General features: G+C 37.7%; 3 protein-coding genes across 3 annotated transcripts; 2 read left to right on the top strand and 1 right to left on the bottom strand.

Annotated features, from left to right (window-relative positions):
- Positions 1–5,340: 5,340 nt before the first annotated feature.
- Positions 5,341–6,291, top strand: LOTGIDRAFT_99791 (hypothetical protein; the record flags this gene model as incomplete). Its single annotated transcript, XM_009058014.1, has 2 exons — positions 5,341–5,492; positions 6,168–6,291. Coding segments are annotated over 2 exons (276 nt in total), but the record flags the coding sequence as incomplete, so codon positions are not given.
- Positions 6,292–7,551: 1,260 nt separating this feature from the next.
- LOTGIDRAFT_119824 (hypothetical protein) lies at positions 7,552–9,102 on the bottom strand (the record flags this gene model as incomplete). The annotated part of the gene is made up of 2 exons (XM_009058013.1): positions 7,552–7,659; positions 8,401–9,102. Coding segments are annotated over 2 exons (810 nt in total), but the record flags the coding sequence as incomplete, so codon positions are not given.
- A 7,739-nt stretch (positions 9,103–16,841) lies between these two features.
- Positions 16,842–20,790, top strand: LOTGIDRAFT_162077 (hypothetical protein; the record flags this gene model as incomplete). The annotated part of the gene is made up of 3 exons (XM_009058012.1): positions 16,842–17,112; positions 17,685–17,782; positions 20,653–20,790. 3 exons carry the CDS (start codon positions 16,842–16,844, stop codon positions 20,788–20,790), a joined length of 507 nt encoding a protein of 168 aa, XP_009056260.1.
- Between the last annotated feature and the right edge of the window lie 624 nt (positions 20,791–21,414).

Raw genomic sequence — 21,414 nt, 5'->3', positions numbered from 1 at the left:
TATTCTCGAGAGCTCAATTTCATTTGTGTATAGCATTTTTTAGAATTGAAATCTGATGTCCAATTCTCCTACAATTCAGCAAAAACACTCCGCGTCAGTAACGTTAAGATTATGCTGATAGGACGACACGCGAGAATGATTTAGAAAACCCTTTAGGCTGTTAACTGTTTCAATTGTCAAAGGTAGAATTAAAAAAAGTCGCCTGAAAAAATATCGGGCTGCTAGATAAGTAGTATTAGAAAAAAAACATCGCTGGTCATATAGTGCGACAGCAAGTATATTATATAAAATCTTTCTTTCCCTAATATAGTAATATTTAGACAGTCCTAATGTTTGTGTTGTTTGTTGTCGAAAATATGTATTTCGGCACTACAGGCATGTACCATATGAATCAATTGCCGATCTGAATGATTTCTGTCGACCTAAATGTCCTTTCTTTCGACACGCTGGAAGATTCACTTATGGACTAAGCCTAAGAGTCACATAAAAAATAAGGCATAGAAATGCTTAAAAACGCTTAAAAATGAGAGTGCAATTTTGGTATCTTTCAATAGATGTCAGTTTGTCAGTGCATCAATTTTCTGTCAGTATTTTTTTATTGCTTCTTAGTGCATTTTATTAATTGGAAGATGCAATGTTTTCACAACAAATATGATTGATTTAATCCTACAGTTAACAAGATTTGGCACATAAATTTCACCCTTGAGTGACTTAAATTGTTATTTATATGCATATCATTTCTAATTCATGTCATATCTAAATAAACTGTCAATCATTTTAAATGAAATAAGATGTGTACAAAGATTTATGTTCGACTTTTAACGTTTTGATTTTTGAATATGACATATTAAAAAAAAGGAGTTGAAAATTAAAAAAAACTTGGTGGATTTATTGCTACTGTCGAACATGTTGCACCTGTTCCGAAGTTTATTGCTTGTTGTGTGAACTTTAAACAGGTTTTTATGAAAAAGAAAATCAGACAATCATACACTGACTTTGAGAGTTAGGTGCTCGTTAACCTTAGGTGCTGTAGGAAGCTTTTCCCAAGTCAGCGAGCTTGGAGCACGTCTGTACCCACGGTATAAAGAAAACTCCTCAAGCAATGGCAAACACATTTCTACAAGTAAACGTTACAATCTATGTCAATACTCAATTTTTTTTATTTTTTATTTTTTGCAGGACTTTCTCCATTAACTGAAGAAATGTATATGATGAATCCTGGTCATGCTTATTCAAGGAATCTTCCACGGTAAGATGCATACTTTGTTAACTGCGGTTAATATAGTAAGTGTGGGAAAGAACAACACAACACCCAGTTTGCCAAATCAAACAATGGGTGATATGCAGCAAAAGAAAAAAATAAAGTATCATTGCAAAGTGGCAAGAAGTGTATTAGTACACGATACATTAATGATTAGTACAATGGTGTAATGATAATAAGTAAGAAATGGTATTTGAAATGAGACACCCTTGGATTAGCATGGCAAAGGAATTAAGACTCAATTCTCACAACGGCATTCAGTGTGCAAGAAAGAAGGTGTACACTGTATAATGCTCAACGTTCTAAATCTGAAATATTCTAAAGATGATTGTCGTACAAATTAACGACACCGAAATAGTAAAAAAAAAAACTTCACCATGTACGTTATCAATTTTTGTTACAGAAAGACAAGATGTTTGGATTCCTATGGTGATTATTATGATAGTGATGATGATGATAGGTGTAATAATGGCGATGATTCTGTTGTTGTCAGAGCTTATGATAAATATAAGCGATACGCCAAGGCACAGTATGATGACAGTAAGTTTAGCTCTCTATTAAAGTCATCGTCGATATTTTAAAGCGTCTCTTATTCGTGGATGCTTTGGACGCATTGTTGTTGGTGGCGACGCCAGTTTTTGCCCAAAAATTTGAAACATTAGGCACCGAATAAATTCTATTTTTTCAAATATTTTCTTTGAGATAATCCTCTGAGATGCTCAGTTAAAGGCTCTATGCGCTTCCACGGAGCTGTCGTATTTTGAATTCAACACCGAAAGTTGTCCTGTCATTAAGTCAGTCTGCTCCCAATTTGATGAAGTAGAGTTTCAATCTCATAATTTCCATCTATTTTAGGAATATGTCAACCAAGAATCAAAGGAGACTGTGAGTATGAGACAGAAGATGGTTGTTACAGACCTTACTTACCAAGTGCCAGAGCAATCAGTAAAGGTGTTCATTCAAAAAGTGACGACAATAATGGGAAAAAATCCAAAAAAGGTTCTGGGGGCTCCAATAAGAAAAAAGGAAAATCCAAATCAAACAGAAAATCTAAATCTGAAAATGGAATATTGTCTCGAATTGTCGATTCTAAGAAATCAGGGTACAGTCCAAGTGTATATTATGACGACGACGACGACGACGATGATTTTGATGATGACCTAGAAGATCGTTATGAATATGATGACGATGAAAGCAGACTTACTGAGTTATTTAGAGTCTTCTCTGTATTTATTGAACATGATATGTACTCTACAGCCGTTGAAGAAGGTACGTTTCACTGTTTCTTTGTAGGGGTCAACTAAAATTAAATAATTTGCCATCCTTATGATCACAGAAAACTCAAATTGCTTAGTAATTAATCGTGATAATATGTATGATATTGTCGACAAAAGTTCCACCTTCCTGCTTACAAAAAAACCTTCCAGTATTTAAACTGTGCAAACTGTCGAGTGTCGATGGAGAAACAGGCCTTGTGCAATCTTCTGGAATACCTGATGCCGCATAGCTGATATGACATAGCGGTGCATCGTATTTGTCTCATGTTCTTACGATTGGTTTTCTTCGTTGTAGCCGACGATCTTTATGATTGCTGCGATGAACTGTACGACGATGATGGTGAATTCCGGGACAATGCAAGAATCAGGTAAATTCCCCTCTTCTGGTCGCTATGGAACAATTCAGCATCTTTTGTCGAACAAAGCAAATGACTGAGTGATTTGTTTGAACCAAGCACATGTTATATTATTAACAATGTGGTGACAAATACAAGAACACACATAGTTTTCGGATAGAGCTTATCTTCAGTTATCTAAACGATTAGTAATGAAAATTAAATAAATGATGAAATGTATCGGTGGACGATTCCCCCTATTTTGGTATTATGGATGGCATTTCAGCATATCGTTATTAGTTTGAAACGTTTTCTTTAAGTGTTCATACACCAGATTTCCAATTACAATTTTCAAAAGGGGTACAGGTAGATAAAGGCTAGTTCTTCCAGCTATTAGGACAACTGTATTTAAGTAGATACAACTTTACTTGCAATGAGTCTCGCTCATGCTATTTCATAAGTGATTCCTGATTTCTTTACAGTGATAGATGTTATGCTATTCCTGTTCCTTATGGGGATTCGCATTTCAAGAGCCACTGTATCAATTATCTCAGATCAAAGGCTTACGATGATGTCGAAGGTGAGTTTTTTTTAGATCTACAACATGTATTTGACTTGAAAGCACTGGCCGGGTATTGGAACATTATTCTCGTCTTAAGAGATTAAATCCTAAAAATAAGCTGAGCATATAAGAAAATTCATTTACTTACCTATAAATAGTTTTCAGTCCATTCACCATACAAATTTTACCCCTAGAACTCGACTTAGTATAAACCCACCCCATAACAATTATCATTCCAGATTATCGTCATCCAAGAGAGCAAATTAATTTGAAATCTCCCCTAATTGATGCATCTGTTATTTATGGTTGTGATGATGAGACTGAATACGAACTGAGAGATTCTGATGATGATGGTAAGATTATTCTTATATCTTTAGCATTTTGTCCTTTTAGGCTTATGCTATGAGGAGGCATATGAACGACTTTACACGTTGTGTTGTAAAAGTATTATTTGATGATGGTAGAAAAAAGACCACGAATATGTCGCCTTATAGGGCTTCTTCAGATCGAGTTCATGTTTTTATTGAGCAGCAGTTGGGGTGCCCAACCTTTTCCTCAGATTAATAGTTTTTGGCGTCCACATAGCTCAATATGCATAGTGTATGAATATAGATTTTGATCGAGGACTGGGGCAGAACAGAAATGATGACTAAGAACACTGTAATTGATATGAATGCTGTTATTCTTTAGGTTATCTTGCGACATCAGATGATGGTTATCTTTTACCGGAAGGTGATGATGATGATTGTGCACTATGCGGTGATGATGATTATTGTTTCAAAGCTGGTAAGTTATATAAGATTCTTTAAAACTAGACTGGTTCCTTGCTAATCTCAATTTTACTACCAAATTTTGATGCAAGTCTCCATTTTTCATGTCCATACCTTTAAACCTGTCTCAATTCAAAATGAACAACGTGATCGACCTTTTAGGGCTGATCGAAATTTTGTGGTACGCGCACAATTCATTCTTTCAGATACCCAGGTCCGTTGCTACAGGGGGCAAGAGAGCATTACAAGGACTGCTCTCTCCCTCTGAAAAATGTTGACAACCTACAACTTATCATACACCATCGCCCCTCCGTATATATTTGTTGCCTGATCGAACAATCAAGTGATTGCGATTGCAGTTACAGCACAAATTTCTCTTTCTTTTTATAGGTGATGAACGTGTACATATGTATCCTGGTTTGACATTGATGCATACAATCTTTGTGAGGTTACACAACGTCATTGGGTCATATTTCGATGAAGATACTGATTTCGATAGTGAGACAAGATTTCGTCTTTCTAAGAAAATTGTCGCTGCGATTTTACAGGTAGGAATAGGCAATATTTGAAAGTTGGAATAACAGTCCAAAAAAAAAATTCTTGGTAGAACCTCTATAACTAATTTACAGAGTTTCCGCATTTTCAAATCTGCCTCGACAGTTTGAGTAGTGCGGTATATGATTGATACACCAAATTCCTTTTGCATCATGTGAGCGAGAAATTAATCAATCCAGTTCTTTTTCTTGGATTGTTTAAAATCTTATATGTTATTCAATGTTCTATTTTTTAGAGAATTACATATACCGAATTCTTACCAGTGTTACTGTCTGACGATATTTATGATGAATATGAGCTGGACGAAGGTTATTACAGATACGACTCAGACGTGGATCCCAGAATAGCAAACGTTTTTGCCCATGCTGCATTTAGATTTAAAGACGCCATTACACCAAATTACTACAGAATCGGTGATGATGATATCCCTGCCAGACAGTTGTACAACTCTCCATGTCTTTTATTCGACGAAGACGCTGATGATTTCATTGAGGATCTTCTATTGAAACCCGGAAGAAGAAGGACAGTATTTGTGTCCGATGAAGTCACTGATCATTTTATGGAAGAGGGTGATGATTCTTTTGATGAAGTTGCCAACACTATCCAAAGAGGCAGAGATAATGGTTTGGCTCCTTACAACTTGTACAGAAGAGCCTGTGGACTATACATTGTTAGATCATTCAACGACTCAGTGTTTGGATCAAATGGCGCGGCTCTCAGTAAAATATACAAGTAAGTAGAAACCTCAATATATTTGAAACATTTATTTACCCGAACTATTCTTATCAAAAGTAAATATTATCTCGTTGAGCAGAATTGCATTTTGAATAAACAGAAAAAGACTTCTCAGAACCAATTTTCCAAAACGGTAAATAAACCTCCAAAATATAAACTCTGTAATGCAACTATAAACTATACTACTTAAGTTTGTCCTTATCACTTTGAGATGAACTCAAAGTATAAGCTTTTACATATATAGATGCCTATTAATTGCCCCTTACATAGGCAAAATCATAAATTACGTCAACATAGGCAAAATTACGTCAACATAGGCTTGTAAATGCGTTAGTTATAGTCTACTTTTTTGATCTGATCAGCATTTGACGATATTTGGGATGTGGGTTGTGAGCGGGATTTTGATCTGAATTTTATGTAACCTAGTATGACTTAGACAAAAACATTAAGATTGGCACAACAAATACTAAAGTTTTGATTGGAAAAACTGGTGAAACGTGGGTTGGTTATGTACATTGATGTATTTGATGTTACATACATAGGTTAAAGCCTGCCGTGTGGGTGTTCTTGACATCGTGCGACCACTCTTTTCAATAGCTAAAATTTTATATGATTGGTTGTTAGTGCAACGTAATATTTCTGTCTTAATAATATTAATTCCGTATATTTCAGTAATGTCAACGATATTGATGTGTACACTGGTGGTATGGCTGAAGAGAACCTCCCAGGATCAAGTGTTGGACCGCTATTTGCCAATCTTATTGCCAGACAGTTTAGAGACCTTAGGGATGGCGATGATGATTTCTACGAATCTGATGATGACTTTACCTCAGGTAAAGATAGTTTCTTTCTAAAAAAAATGATTGATATGGAAAAAGAGTCTAGTCGTTCGAATGGGACTATAAACCGAGGCCCCATGTGCTACAGGCTGTGCACGTTAAAGATCCCTCGATAGTTGGAAATCGAAAAAGAGCAGGCTAATGCCACGTATAACGTGTAGGACGTATAACTCCATTCTTTTAATTTCTAAAAATGAACAATAATCCATACGGTGTTCTTTTGAATTCAATCAAGCATTCCAATCGTTAGCTAAACATTTCTCCTGCTTTTGTTCTTTTTAATTAAGTTCGGAACACGCAAAGTGCAGGCTTGAAAATGTTCAAAGACAGTCTATACTTTTACTTGACAATCTTAACTTGAATCTGTTCTGTCATTCCAGCTCAATTATTTTCTATAAGAGGTATATCTATGGCTAAAATTATCTGCGAAGTTCTGGATCTAGAAGTTATTACAGTTAATCCATTCAGAGTACCATCATACATGTAGGTTGAATGTATTTGTTTTTCTTCAATACATCTTGTTGTTACCTTATCTTGAGATTGAGGGAAACCGCACTTAATCTTGCCAAGAGGTTTTTAGAATAAAAGTATTGATAAGTCTTACGACTGAATTATAATATGATGGTTGGTCTTATGTTACTGATTCAGTTGTTCACAAAATAAATTTATATATTTTAAAGATTTCAATCCTGTAAAAACAAATTTTATGTATATTTACAGGAATCCAAGAATAGATTGTGACGATTTACCAGATCTGGACTTTTCATCTTTTTATGATTATGAATTCGAATCAACTTTTGAATATTCATCTGAAATCAATTCCATTGTTGACGGCGTTCTCCCAGATGTTGACTCAGGCTTCCCTACAGACACCGAAGAAACGAAATCAGAGCCTAAGCAGCCTGATACAAAGCCTGAACAACCAAGTGTTAGTAAACCTGACGGTAGTGTCAACGGAATAGTGCCAGGTGTATCTGAACCAAAGCCTAAACAACCAAGTGGCAGTAAACCTGACGGTAGTGCCCCCGGATTAAAGCCTGGCGGCGGTAAACCCGAAGGTGGTATAAAGCCAGAGCCTCAAGTACCAATTACTAATCTTGGAAGTTCAACATCCCAAAGTTCTTCATATATATCAATAACCAATCTCTATGATATATTGTCTATTATATTTAATTTGTCTCATATTGGTGGTACTGGAAAAGGTTATACTGATCGTGTTAGCGGCGGTGTGGGCATTGGTGCATCTGGTGGAGCTGGTGGTGTTGGTGGAGCTGGTGGTGTTGGTGGAGCTGGTGGTGTTGGTGGAGCTGGAGGTGCTGGAGGTGCTGATGGTGCCAGTGTTGGAGCCGGTGGAGGAGCCGATGGCGGAGCCTATGGTGGAGGCTATGGCGCAGGCTATGGCGGAGCCGATGGAGGAGCCGATGGAGGAGCCGATGGCGGAGGCTATGGCGGAGCCGATGGCGGAGTCGGAGCCGGAGGCTATGGCGGAGCTGGAGGCGGAGCCGGTGGAGGTGACTATTATTCTGATTCCAGCGATTCGTCAGATTCTGATTCATCTGGATCTGACTCTTCTGAGTCTGGTTCATCAGAATCAGGATCATATTACACTGGATATAACAATGATGGATCCCTTGGTGATAATGGAAGAGGGTCATCTGGGCACAGATATTCGGATCATGGATCTCCTGGTAATGGATCACCAGATAATGGAACACCGGGAAGTGGATCCTCCAGATATACATTTTCGGATGATGGATCTCTTGCTTATAAATCACAAGATAATGGAACACCGGGAAGGAAGGCCACAAATTATAGATTTTCAGATGACGGATCTCTTGCTTATGGAGCCCAAGATAACGGAAAACCGGGAAGTGGGTCCCCTCGATACAGATATTCGGACGATGGATCACTCGGTAATGGATTTCCAGATAATGGAGCATCGGTTGGTATATCACCATCAATTGAATCTCCTGGAGGTCCAGTTTTAGGTTCACTCGAAGATGAACTTTTGGGTTCAGATTCTTCAGATGAAGACGACATTGATGATGGTCTTGGAGGCCTTGGACTTGGTGCCGGACCTGGTGGCCCCGGAGGCTTTGGACCTGGCGGCCCTGGTGGCCCCGGAGGCATTGGACCTGGTGGCCCTGGAGGCATTGGACCTGATGGCCCCGGAGGCATTGGACCTGGTGGCCCCGGAGGTGTTGGACCTGGAGGCCCCGGCGGCTTTGGACCTGGTGGCCCTGGAGGCCCTGGTGGCCCCGGAGGTCCTGGTGGCCCTGGAGGTCCTGGCGGTCCCGGAGGCTTTGGCCCTGGTGGCCTCGAAAGCTTTGGACCTGGTGGCCCTGGAGGTCCTGGTGGCCCCGGAGGTCCTGGTGGCCCTGGAGGTCCTGGTGGTCCCGGAAGCTTTGGCCCTGGTGGCCCTGGAAGTCCTGGTGGCCCCGGAGGTCCTGGTGGCCCTGGAGGTCCTGGTGGTCCCGGAAGCTTTGGCCCTGGTGGCCCTGGAGGTTTTGGTGGCCGTGGAGGTCTTGGTGGCCGTGGAGGTCCTGGTGGCCGTCGAGGCTTTGGCCCCGGTGGCCGTGGAGGTCTTGGTGGCCCTGGAGGTCCTGGTGGCCCCGGAGGTCCTGGTGGCCATGGAGGCTTTGGGCCTGGTGGCCCTGGAGGTCTTGGTGGCCCTGGAGGTCCTGGTGGCCCCGGAGGTCATGGTGGCCGTGGAGGCTTTGGCCCTGGTGGCCCTGGTGGCCCCGGAGGTCCTGGAGGTCCTGGTGGCCCCGGAGGTCCTGGTATATACATCCCAGGTATACCTGATGACAAAAAGAAACCCGACACCCCGAAACCAAAAACTAAACCCGATGGCAGTGTCAAAACTCCTAAACACAAACCGAGAACCGATAAAAAGAAGAAGCCTGATGATAAGCCCAAAAGAAAGCCAAAAACATCCCGCAAACCTAAAACATCACGCAAACCCAAAACATCCCGTAAGCCAAAAACATCCCGCAAATCAAAAACATCCCGCAAAACAAAAACATCCCGTAAATCAAAACGAAAATCTACTAGAAAGACTACACGAAAATCATCTCGAAAAGTTTCTCGAAAGACGAGTCGGAAGCCAAGAAGGAAGATCACGCGAAGACCTGTCCAGAGGAAACAGCCCAGAGAATATAAACAAGAATCTCCTGAGGTTGAACGTGAACATTCTGCCCCATCTACAACAAATGTTGAAATATATAGAGATATCATAAAAATTCTGATTACCAGTCTAACCTCAAGTCGTGGAGACAATGGTAAAAGTGGTGATGATGGCAGTGGCTCTGGAAATGGTGGTGGCGACGACGGAAATGGTGGTGGAGCTGGAAATGGTGGTGGAGCTGGAAATGGTGGTGGAGCTGGAAATGGCGGTGGAGCTGGAAATGGTGGTGGAAATGGTGGTGGTGGAAATGGTGGTGGTGGAAATGACAACGGAAATGACAACGGAAATGACGACTGCCATTACGATGACGATGACGAACACAGAAACCGTTGTGAAGACGATGATGATTATAGGGAAAAGTGCTGTGATGACGACGAAAGTGGCGGATCTGGAAATTTTGATTTATCTTCAATTTTGAAACTGATGCAAGGCCAGTCGGGTTCATCATCATCATCCTCGGCTACTGAATCCGAATCGTCATCGACCTCCACGACACCATCTACGTCTTCTCTTGATTTATCAGCAATATTAAGCACGCTGTCCGGTCGTAGCCAAAAGACCCGCTCTGGGTCAGCGCTTGACATTTCATCTCTCTTGGGGGTAACGGGCTCTAGACCATCTGTCGCTACTAGTCGCGGATCAGGACTCGACTTGTCAGCAGTTCTGAGCGCTTTAGGAGGTGGCAAACCATCGACTGGTACAACAGTCACATCGAAACCATCCACTGGCACTAGTTCGGCACCCGGTCTTGATCTTTCGGGTCTTTTGGGACAACTAGGACCAATACTAAGTGGATTATTAGGTCCAAAACCTGATTCTAAGCCCTCAACTGGTTCACCAAGCACTACTTCTAAACCATCCACTGGATCCAGTTCTGGACCTGGACTTGACCTGTCGGGTCTTCTAGGAAACCTAGCTCCTGTGTTAAGTGCATTAACAGGCGGCAAAAAACCTACCGCCTCTAGCAAACCTACCGCCCCTAGCACACCCTCAAAATCCACTGGCTCCAGTCCGGGTAAAGGTCTCGACCTCTCGGGTCTATTGGGAAAGCTTTCACCTGCACCGAAACCAAAGGCTCCTAAGCCATCTATTGGCTCAGGACTGTTACCTGGACTCGACCTTTCGAGTATTTTAGGAAAATTATCGGGTGGAAAGAAACCCATTTCAGGGTCCGGCAAAGGATCGAAAGGAAGCTCTCGCTTCTGTAGGTGTGCTTTATCCTGTTCATGCAAGTCCATAGATTACGGATGTGTTAATATTGGCTGCAAGTAGACGTGACAGATACAAAGCTATGTATTCAAAAACACTCTGCACAAAGTAATGAACCAGTCTTCTGATCCTCCATTAGTGCTTTTAAAAAAATGGAAACTCGATTCGATGAAATGATTAGAGAATTGTCATATTGTTAAGATCATGTATAACAAACTTATTACTTTGTACTCCTTTGAACCGTTAACCAATAGATAACGATTATATTACTTAAATAATTACGATATTATACACTTATAATTTATAAATTATATGATATTCTTACTTACGTTATTATTTTTTTTATATTAAAATTACCTTACCATTAGCATAAGATGGTAGATGGGGCAGTAGTTATATGACAACGTGTTTTGAGAGCCTCTTGAGAGTTTTACAGCGCGAGGGCAACTCGCATGTTACAGGTAGGCTACTCTGCGAGAAACTGATAGACAGTCGCAACCAACTCTTGATAGACCTGCCGAGAGCAAAGGGGATCTACTATAAAATATCAGGTATCAAAATCCAACTGTCGATAGAACTGCCGAGAGCGATCTTATGGCTAGTGGAAGTGGGGTCTTACAGAAACTATCGACATTCAAATTTCAAAGTTTGAGAATAGTGTTCTATTTCTGCAAGAACCAGAGGGGTTTTTACTTCATTCCACAATTGTCAGGTCCCTTTGGCAGAAGTCGGCTACATGAAACAGCGAATTTCCTCCCGTAACAGAAGATCCAATCCTTCAGATCCATTTTCTTTTCGACAAGCGGTTTTACCTTGAAAACAACATTTTTCATCAGAAGTTGGCACGCACGATCAATTTTCTGAGATAAGGACCAGACTCCTTCTGTTCGCTGTGCGCAGTCGTATACGCATCCGTATACGTGTGTGCGATATGTATTACGCAACAAAGCACCTACGTAATATGTACGTCGTTAACCAAGACGTAAGAAAAGCTATTTGAATCCAGCCAATGACTGTCGGGGAATACTCTGACGTCATTCTTTCTATTTAAAGATTCGCACAACATCCGTGGTCGCAAAAAAATCGCTCAATTTTCTATCAGTCGGTGGTGCTTTAAGACTTTTGCGTATACACAATACGTAAATAAATGAAGCAATTTTTCGCAGTTATGGATACGTACTACGCTTGTGCAACTACGAACAAAAGGAATCTGGACCTATAGCTACGATTAAATGTCACTCAAATTTAATCTCCCCGACATCAAACTTAAAACGTGATTACATGTGTACGTACGATGATTCCGCAAAATCGCCAGTGTATAAGGAAATCGAACGGTATGGTGTCAGTAAACATAGAAGGAGATGAAAATCCCCTACAGTAATGATGTCATACCGGAGATAAAACTGTCCGTGGTCATCCGTTTTAATCGAGTTTGAGTTTGTGCTTGAGTTTGAGCACACATGTAATCGTAGTCTAACTGAATGTATTCAGCTAATTGTTCAATAAAGAAACTATTAAAGAAGATATGCATTTCATTTATGTAAAATGGCACTAATAGTCTAATACTACATAATATTCTATGCATGATAAAAGCTTGATTGATGATTCAAAATCAGTAAAGGACACCTTCTCTTTAGGACCCTTAAACTTAACTTTCAAGAAAGCTTTGCTAAAATTTTTCCTATCGTTTCAAAGCAATGTCAAATGTATTATCTATTTCTACATACACAACATGGCGATTTCACTTATTACCAAACATCACAATTTTTTATCGGCCAAATTTCCTTATAATCCCAAGCTGTTATCAAAATTCCAAGTAGGTAGTTAGGTAGATGACAAGTTAACGTTCGCTTGCAGCGGATGCTCATATCGCGAACTAGGTGGTTGTTGGTAGTCGTAGTAGTTGGTGGTTGGATTAGAATTCCAAGTGTCGACTGCTAAAATATATTCCAGTGAACAAAGTCACGTGACAAACAAGCGGATTCCATGTCAGCAGAAAAATTGAATGGAACACAATGTATATTTCTATCGGAAAAAATTGAACATATTTTAAAATATTTTAAACAGTTAACCATGAAAATTCCATTATATTGAATTTTTTGTTGATATTAACGTTCCTGATTGCACCATCTTTATCTCAATATGTGACATTCTATTGAAAAAATGTACAATGAGCCTATGAGAGATTCTATTGTATAAAAAATATGGTTTTTTGTCATAAATATTGTAATTCATAATTCAATTCTTTCCTATTTTTTATATTCCAATGAAGTCACGTGACAAATTAGCGGATTCCACATAGTGGGCCACATTCTTATGTTCCAATGCATTTTAGCATTACTCATACGTTTTACTTATCTTATTTCGTTAGTCACTATGTTTTTAAAAAAATCATTGTTCTTTGAAGAAATAATCATCATGCGAAACGATTTACTTTCCCCTAAATTTTGAAAAAAAATCGAGCTTCTTCGTAAAAGTAATTTTAACGATAAAGTGTTGTTAAAAGGACAGATTCGCTAATCGTTTGTTAAACGTGATACTAAGTTTTTTTTAATTTTTTCGATATTTTTAAAGAAAATTGGAACATCAGCCTCAAAATAGTACTGATATATATAAGGGCCGTTTACGCGAGAGTAAAATCCAAGGGTCGACTCCGGGTCCTTACTGGAGTTGTCGACTTCAGTCTTCACTCCAATTCGACCCGGATTTAGCAGTTTATGCCGACAGATGGCTATAACCACGTCATTGGTTGCCCAGGCTTCACTGAAATTGCGACCTGGCAGAGTTTTGAACTCCGGAATCAACCCGGGTCAGCAAATCCACGGGTCCAAGTCCAACTCCTGTAAACGGGCCTTATGGTCTTAGAATGTATGTTTATCAACGCAAAGACATTCTAAGACTATCAGTAGTATTTTGAGGCTGATATTCCAATTCTCATAAAAATAATGGGAAACATTCAAAAAACTTTTCTACTTTGCTCAGACATTAGTTGAATTTTTTGCTTTCGTTTCCTTTTAAAATTTAAAAACTCAAATTTTTAGAAATTGATTGACAAGTTTTAACTTGTAGAAACATTAATATTATAAACAGTACTCTATTATATCTAAAAACCTCTAGTAAATAGTTAACTGAACAATATCCCTGTTTACAATTTGAATTTTTTGCACAAAATCAAGCACAATTTCCAAAAATTTTAAACATTTTCAAATTTCGCCATTAACGCTTATGACGTCACGTCATTGTTTTACTATAACGTCCGCGTTAACAATATAAAACAAAATGTTACTTTCTTTTATTGTCATTTTTAATTCAAGAATCCAGAGGAACGGTCGTTTAAGGTAAGTTAGTTTTGTATTGCAAATTTTCCTTTCGGACTCCGATTCCGATTTTGATTATTGTCTGTCAAAAATATTTATGCATATTATATAGGAATGATAAGACATAAGCAAAGACAGGTTACTCTAAATAGGAATTTCACTTCCTTTTTCGTCTCAATAAAATACAAGTTTTAACTTTCAAACGTGGATAGTTCTGGACACACTCGAATTTGTTGGCTCAAATTTCGACAGTGAGTTGTCAACCCTATTTTTGATTAGCTTAGTTAAAAATAATTCCCGTTTCTGAGACTTAACGGTTGGTCAAACGGATGGCAAATCTGTTCCTTTAAAAGACTATTTTATTCTTTTCAAACTCTTACAAACAAATTGATAGCAATTATGACGGTTATCGGACAATATTCGTCTATAGAAAATATGAAAAATCTCATGAAAGATGAAAGTTTTTAGATCATGGTAACATGTGTAGAATATTCCGTCAAAAATAATAAAAGTTTATAAATAAAAACATCAATTGAATAATTTTTTTTTTTTTTTTTTTTTTTTGCCAGAATAAAAATAATGTGAACAAATTAAATTTTTACGGATAGAAAAATGACACTTTCTGACTCATAAAATACGAAAACCAAAAACATCTGTACCAATTAGCACAGTGGTTCCTAACCTTTTTCAGCCTTCACACACCAGGAGCAATCACCTGGACCAAATAGTTATTTGATCAATATTTCGGTGTAAAATTTGAATGTTTCGCACAAAATCAAGCACAATTTCAATTTTTTTTTAAACATTTTCAATTTTCGCCTTAAACGATTATGACGTCACGTCATTGTTTTACTGTAACGTCCGCGTTAACAATATAAAACAAAATGTTACTTCCTTTTATTGTCACTTTTAATTTAAAAGTACAAAGGAACGGACGTATTTTGTAAGTATTTTTTGCGATTTAGTTGTGGCTCTTGAGCCTTTACTTTTGTGACCGCTACTAGGACATTTGCTTATAAAGAACATTGGCTTGCAGACTACACGTGGCAAGAGTCGGGCAGTGTTGTTGATTTTATTTCATTCTGAATATTCTCGATATTTTGGTAGATAATATTCCTAGTATCTTGTAAGGTAAGCATAACTGGAAACATACTTTCTCCTGATATGGAAACATGACTTTTAATGTCCTCAGTATTCACTGTTACATACATTGCAACATCTATATTCGAGAGTAGTGATTATCTGTAGATACGGTTGTTATTGCCCATACAAAACATGATAATATAAGGCGAGAACCTGTTTTGAAGTCTGCGCAGACAGTTCCTTGCTTACAGGCCACTTGTTAAAAAATTTTATTTTGTTTTTATAAGATGGATTATCTCGATCACAAAACAAAAGTAGAGAAATTGGTCAGACTTTTCTACGCGAAGCATGCCGAAAAACTGTTACTTACTGCGCATGCCTCTTCTCACATGGGCTCCGGAGTAACGTAGCAGCAATTGTGTGAAGTAGAATACATATTCTAGAAATTAAGATGCATTTTTAGTTAAAAAAAATTATTAATTAGTATACTTTTGCTGATCTTCTTAATGAATACCTACATACCAAGGTTCATTAAGCGATTTAAAATTGGAACATCTATCATGTCTACAAGCCAAAAATTGAAACGTGTTTACTAAGTCAAGGGCAATAACTCAAAACTGAACCTGATCTTATCAATATATACATGCATATTATATTTAATCAGTGACGTGAAAGGCATTCAACTATGAAACCTCCACCGTTGCCGCATTCTGAAATCAGACGAGACAGTTGTCAGTCCATTGAGTCTGTCTGTCCCCTTTTTGTACGCCCAGTTTTGGGAGGCTGGCGCCGTCACTGTTTTCAACTGTCTTATATAAATACTTTTACAACCTTCAGATAAACATGGAAAATGCTCTTTTTGGAGAAGATAATCCTGAAAAAGCACAATGTAGTGTATGCCAAAACCATGCTGATCACCTTTTTACAGCATGATCAGTCATGATATGTATATCAAAGATGCGCAATGACACACACTTTGGTGTGCCAATAATTAAAGTCTTCATAAGTGCAATGTCGTAATGAGAATTTTCTAAAATTTTGCAAGAATAAATCTTAATACCATTTGCTAGCCCCAGCTTGTGCAAACTGGGCAACAAACGCTACCGACGGCGGGTGTCACAACGTCATAAATGCTTAAAGAAGTAGTGTCATCGGGTGTCAATGGGTGTCACTTCGTTAAGTTACTGCGTTACGTCGCAAACGTTAATTATAAGACTACATCCCTTTAAAAGCGGGAATAGAAAGTTACGTTTAATTGAGTATATCTCAAGTAATGTAATATTTATTATTGATATTGCGTCAATAATATGAGGTTTATTACATTAGGAATCTGGAAAAAAAATTTTTACTTAAAGAAAGTTGTAGACATGTGTTGAATATAATAAGGTCCTATTTTCAACTTTAAAAGAAATACATTTGTTGTAGATAAAACTATTTCCTATACACCCTATATAGAGAAAATAAATTAGGACGGTGATCTATATTTGGCCTGTCAACGTGGCATACATTTTAGTGTGCTACTACTGGTCGTGTTTGACACATGATTACGCATATACTATCATATTAGTCTCGTTTGTTGAGTCTATAAAATGTGTACTTGATTGTATGATATGTCATGGTAATCAAGACTAAACCGAATGAGGAAGCAAACAATCCTTCAAATATTAGAGTGTTTATCAACAATGAGTACGACTAAGATTTTGTGTTTGTTATGGCATCGCGAATTTTGGATTCGATGACATGCCAAAACATACACATAGATAATGTGAAAGTAAATGGATTTGCAGAACGAAAATCAAATTTTAATGGAAAATTGGATTATGTGTTCGCCGTTGAAGTGCAGTGGTCGGACGGTAGAATGTGCTGTGTGAAAAGAACATACGCTGAATTTATAACACTGTGTGAAAATCTGACAAAAGTTCTGAAATGTGCCAATGAAAATGGGTTGACTAACAGACACCTGGCTATTCCACGATTGAAAGGTAATTAAATGGCTTCGAACATTTTTTTGAGGTTGTAAATGAGGAATATTGTGTTATAAAGTTGTTTAATCTTTCTGTGATTTGTTTAAATGTTAAAGAGACAGATGCGCCATTTTTGGGGTTGATTTGAGTCTAGAATAGTATGTAAATAGTCGTCAGTAGGTCTACTAGAAATGTGTATAAATCACATAATTCCTTCAAAAATAACACATACTGGGAAATTCTTTTCCTATTTCTACAGATGTCTCTATATATAGCAGTGTCTCAAGACGACTCGTCTCTTTAACTTTCAAACGCGGATTATCATGGACAAACCTGGATTTGAAGGCTAAAATTTCGACGTTGAGCTATTACTGATTGACTTAACTAAATAAAAAACGTTTCTGAGACTAAGATACGATTGGTAAAAAAACAAAATGGCGCAACTGTCCCTTTAATGTGAAATCTTCTGGGATGTATCAAATACAGTTATTTTTTAAGTATATTTTTTTACTCTTTCTAAATAGGAAACAGGTAATATGTGAATGAATGGGAAATACGTTTTTCAGAAAGTTAAACTCTTTTTCTTCTAGGTTGTAAGTGGTATATCAAATACGACAGATGTTTAGCTGAATCCAGAGAAGAAGAACTCCATAATTTTGCCCAGAATTTACTACGACAAAATCCATCGGTACGTTAACTTTCTATTTATTGCCCTGATAAATAAGAAAAGTTGGCTTGTGAGCGCATAAGACTACGGAGTTGAATATAATGGTGTCTTCCCATAATATCACCCCTTCCTATTTTGCCTATAAATTTTTAAGGGAGGGCGGCATGACTCCACAAAAACGTCACTGTGGGCCATTTTTGACCCTTTCCTTTACCACCCCTTCTCGTTAAGCCCCTATTTCACAGTTACATATCAGAAATGACGCTTTTTCGCAATCGAATTCTGGTCGAGGTTCTCTTTTGTCAGCACAATTTTAAGATGTCAAAGCAGTCGATAAAGAGTAAGCTGGATCACAGAAAGCGAAATTTCCCATATTGGACTCCAAACGATATACAAAAATGACGGTATGGTGCGAAGAAGAAAAGGATATAACTATATTTGGGTATAACTGGAAGGTGCGGATTGTACGATTATACGATATGGCATTTTTCCTATACCGGAATACCGTTGCGATATTGCGATATTGCCAATGCGTCTCAGATCTTGGGTCTCATGCGCCAGCTTTCAAACACTTTTCAGCAGAAACAAGAAACGAGATACTTGATAACGTTATAAAAAGTTTATTTCCGGCAAAATTTCTGTATCACGATATTTGAACCTATCGTGATAAAAAATGGTCCGTATCGCGATGCACAAAAAATCCCATGTCGCCCAATTGAGAAATGCCTTTATATCTTTGAAATAGATTGAGGAATTTGAAAATCTTTCATATAGAGTGCAAAACGACGGATCAGTTAATAAATCGAGAAAAATGTTTTGTGAGATCTTGTACATATTATAGTTTGATTTATTTATTAGATATGTGCTGCAGTTCTAGCTTTGGACTTGTATTGATAAAATAATTTGCTTGACCGTTGGTGGATCCGTTTGACTTTTTGTTCGTAATGAATGAAATAGTTAACTAACAAGCCTTCTAAACATCTCAGGTCATATAATATTTTATGTATATACCTCGTTATGTCTGTAACTTCCTTAATGCAAATGTTTTTTGTAAATTGATGAAAAGTCAATTAATCTAAGAGTTGTTTTTGTGTAATGTAGGAAAAGTAAATTAATCTAAGGGTTATAGCTGATTATATAAAGATTAATAACTAATGGACATAATTAAGGAAAGTAATTAAGACAAAAATTGACAAATAAAGGAAGATAATTTTTTTAAGGCCATAGTTCGCCTTTCTCGGCGGTTGACTTGGGTCTTGAATTCATGTAAATAGTCTTCAAAGTACTAATACTGCACAAAATCGCATTATCCCTTCTAATAAATATACCTCAATCTAAAACTTTGTCTTTCTATATATGCCTTTTATGGCGGTGTCGCAAGAAAACCCGAATCAAAATTTTTAAAATGCGGATAATTCTGAACACACGTGGATGTGAAGGCTCAAATTTCGTCGGTGAGCTGTGACACTATTACTGATTGGCTTAGCTAAAAAGTCCATGCCCAAGATTAAAGTTCGAAAGCGTCTCTTTAAATATCTTTTCACCAGTTGATTGAACTTTAATCTGTCGACGGAAATGACAACAATTTTTCTATGTCACCTTTTCCTAGGAAATCTGTAAAAATAAACAATGTTTGTCCTATTGTTCTCTACCAGATTCAACTATTACAGGCATGCTGTGACATTTTGCTTGGACACAGCCACACACTGTTTCGATTTCCTTTTGACCAGAGATCTTTCGAGAGAATTTCAAGGGAGAGGTTCATTTTGGTCTCGAAAATATGTAAATAGTCTGAGCATTATTCCTTTAAAAATACTCCAAACATGGAATTACACATTCTATTTCTATATATATGTCTTTTCTATATACGACAGAATCTCGAAAAAAGACGAGTCGTCTTTTTTACTTTCAAACGCGGATAATTCTGGACACACGTGGATTTGAAGGCGCAAAGTTCGACGATAGGCACTGAACTCTATAACTGATTAGCTAACTTACAAAACTCCTGTTTCTGAGACTTGTGAATTGGTCAAGCAGATGGCTAAGCTGTCCCTTTAATGTCAAATTTATTGTGAACATGAATCGAGGTTGGATTAGATTTCGAATACTAAAAGCTCTTTGTCGGAAATCTATAAAACAAGACTGAGATCAGTCGATATATAAAGCAGGCTAAGATATTATGAATTGAATATGGATTAAATAACAATTTGTTCTCTCAAAAATGGACTAAAAGTGTTTCATTTTACCAAGAATTGATGACAACCCTGATTACTTTATATATATATATAAAGTACAAGTACTTGCCTTACTCACGGTAAAATATATAAAGTAATCAGGGTTGTCATCAATTCTTGGTAAATTCTTGATATATATATATATATATATATATATATATATATATTTTTGTGATTGGGCAATTTCCACCGATTTATCTCATAAAAATTACTGAAGTAACTGTTCGGCTATGATAACTCTTCAGATTACACTTTTTTTGACAGCTTTCTGTTGACGATGTGTACGCCTACCATGGTAATGTCTAGGGGATATTAAAGAGGTTTTCTAATTGTTGTATGTGTAACTGCAAAATATGCTATATCCCATTAGGTCCTTCGCGGTTAGTTGACGCCATCAAACACTTAATTTTAGTGAATTGCAGAAACCACAGACGTCAGATTGAACATTCGAATGTTGAAAATAATTGTTGCCATCAGTGTCCCCGATACACATAAAACTTTAGGAAACCACTAAACAATATATAAAATGGTACGATTACAGTGAAGGCGCAGAAATTATTATATATAGGACTACTAACTCTTAATCGATTGATATTATAGTTTAAGGAAGGCAGGATTTGACTTCGTCCATTTATAAATCATTCTCTATCGTTTCAGGTGTCCGAACATCCAGCTGTTTTGGATTTTTTTGAGCAACGACCATCTGATCCCGTCCCTGGTCACCCGCGACATCATATCTCTCCTCACCATTACCTATATCAAGTTTCAAACCACTTTGAATGTTGTCTTTTATGATATTAGATTTGTTGTATATTTTAGTACCGAAAGATCTTAATTTGCAACTCTCCATGTCAAGATTTTCAGCAGTGATGATGGATGCATTTTTAAAAAATGACAGATCCAAAAACTATGCAACAATTATGTAATACTTTTCATGTTTTCATCGATTCTTGGATCAGTTCCGTACACGTTGCCTCTTAAAGTGTGCTTGATGTGTTGCTGATCTAAAGCTGATGTATGCTTGTCATGTTGAGGATCATAGCTTGAAGTGTACCCGTTAGGTTGCAGTACAAATCTGAAGCTTTAAGAGTGCGTGTTATGTTGAAGGAGACCTGAAGCTTCAAGTGCGCTTGTCTTGTTGAAATACAGATTTCAAGCTTTATGTGTGCTTGTCATGTTGAAATACAGATTTCAAGCTTTAAAGTGTGCTTGTCATGTTGAAGTGCAAATCCGAAACTTACAGTGTGCATGTTATGCTGAAGGAGATCTAAAGCTTAAAGTGTTCTTGTCATGTTGAAGGAGATCTAAAGCTTAAAGTGTGCTTGTCATGTGGAAGGAGATCTGATGCTTAAAGTGTGCACGTTATGTTGAAGGAGATCTGAAGCTTTAAGTGTGCACGTTATGTTGAAGGAGATCTAA

The sequence above is a fragment of the Lottia gigantea genome (assembly GCF_000327385.1).
Source record: "Lottia gigantea unplaced genomic scaffold LOTGIsca_32, whole genome shotgun sequence".
NCBI lineage: Eukaryota > Metazoa > Mollusca > Gastropoda > Lottiidae > Lottia > Lottia gigantea.
Note: the sequence above shows the minus strand (reverse complement) of the source record. Positions and strands in the feature narration are given on the sequence as shown.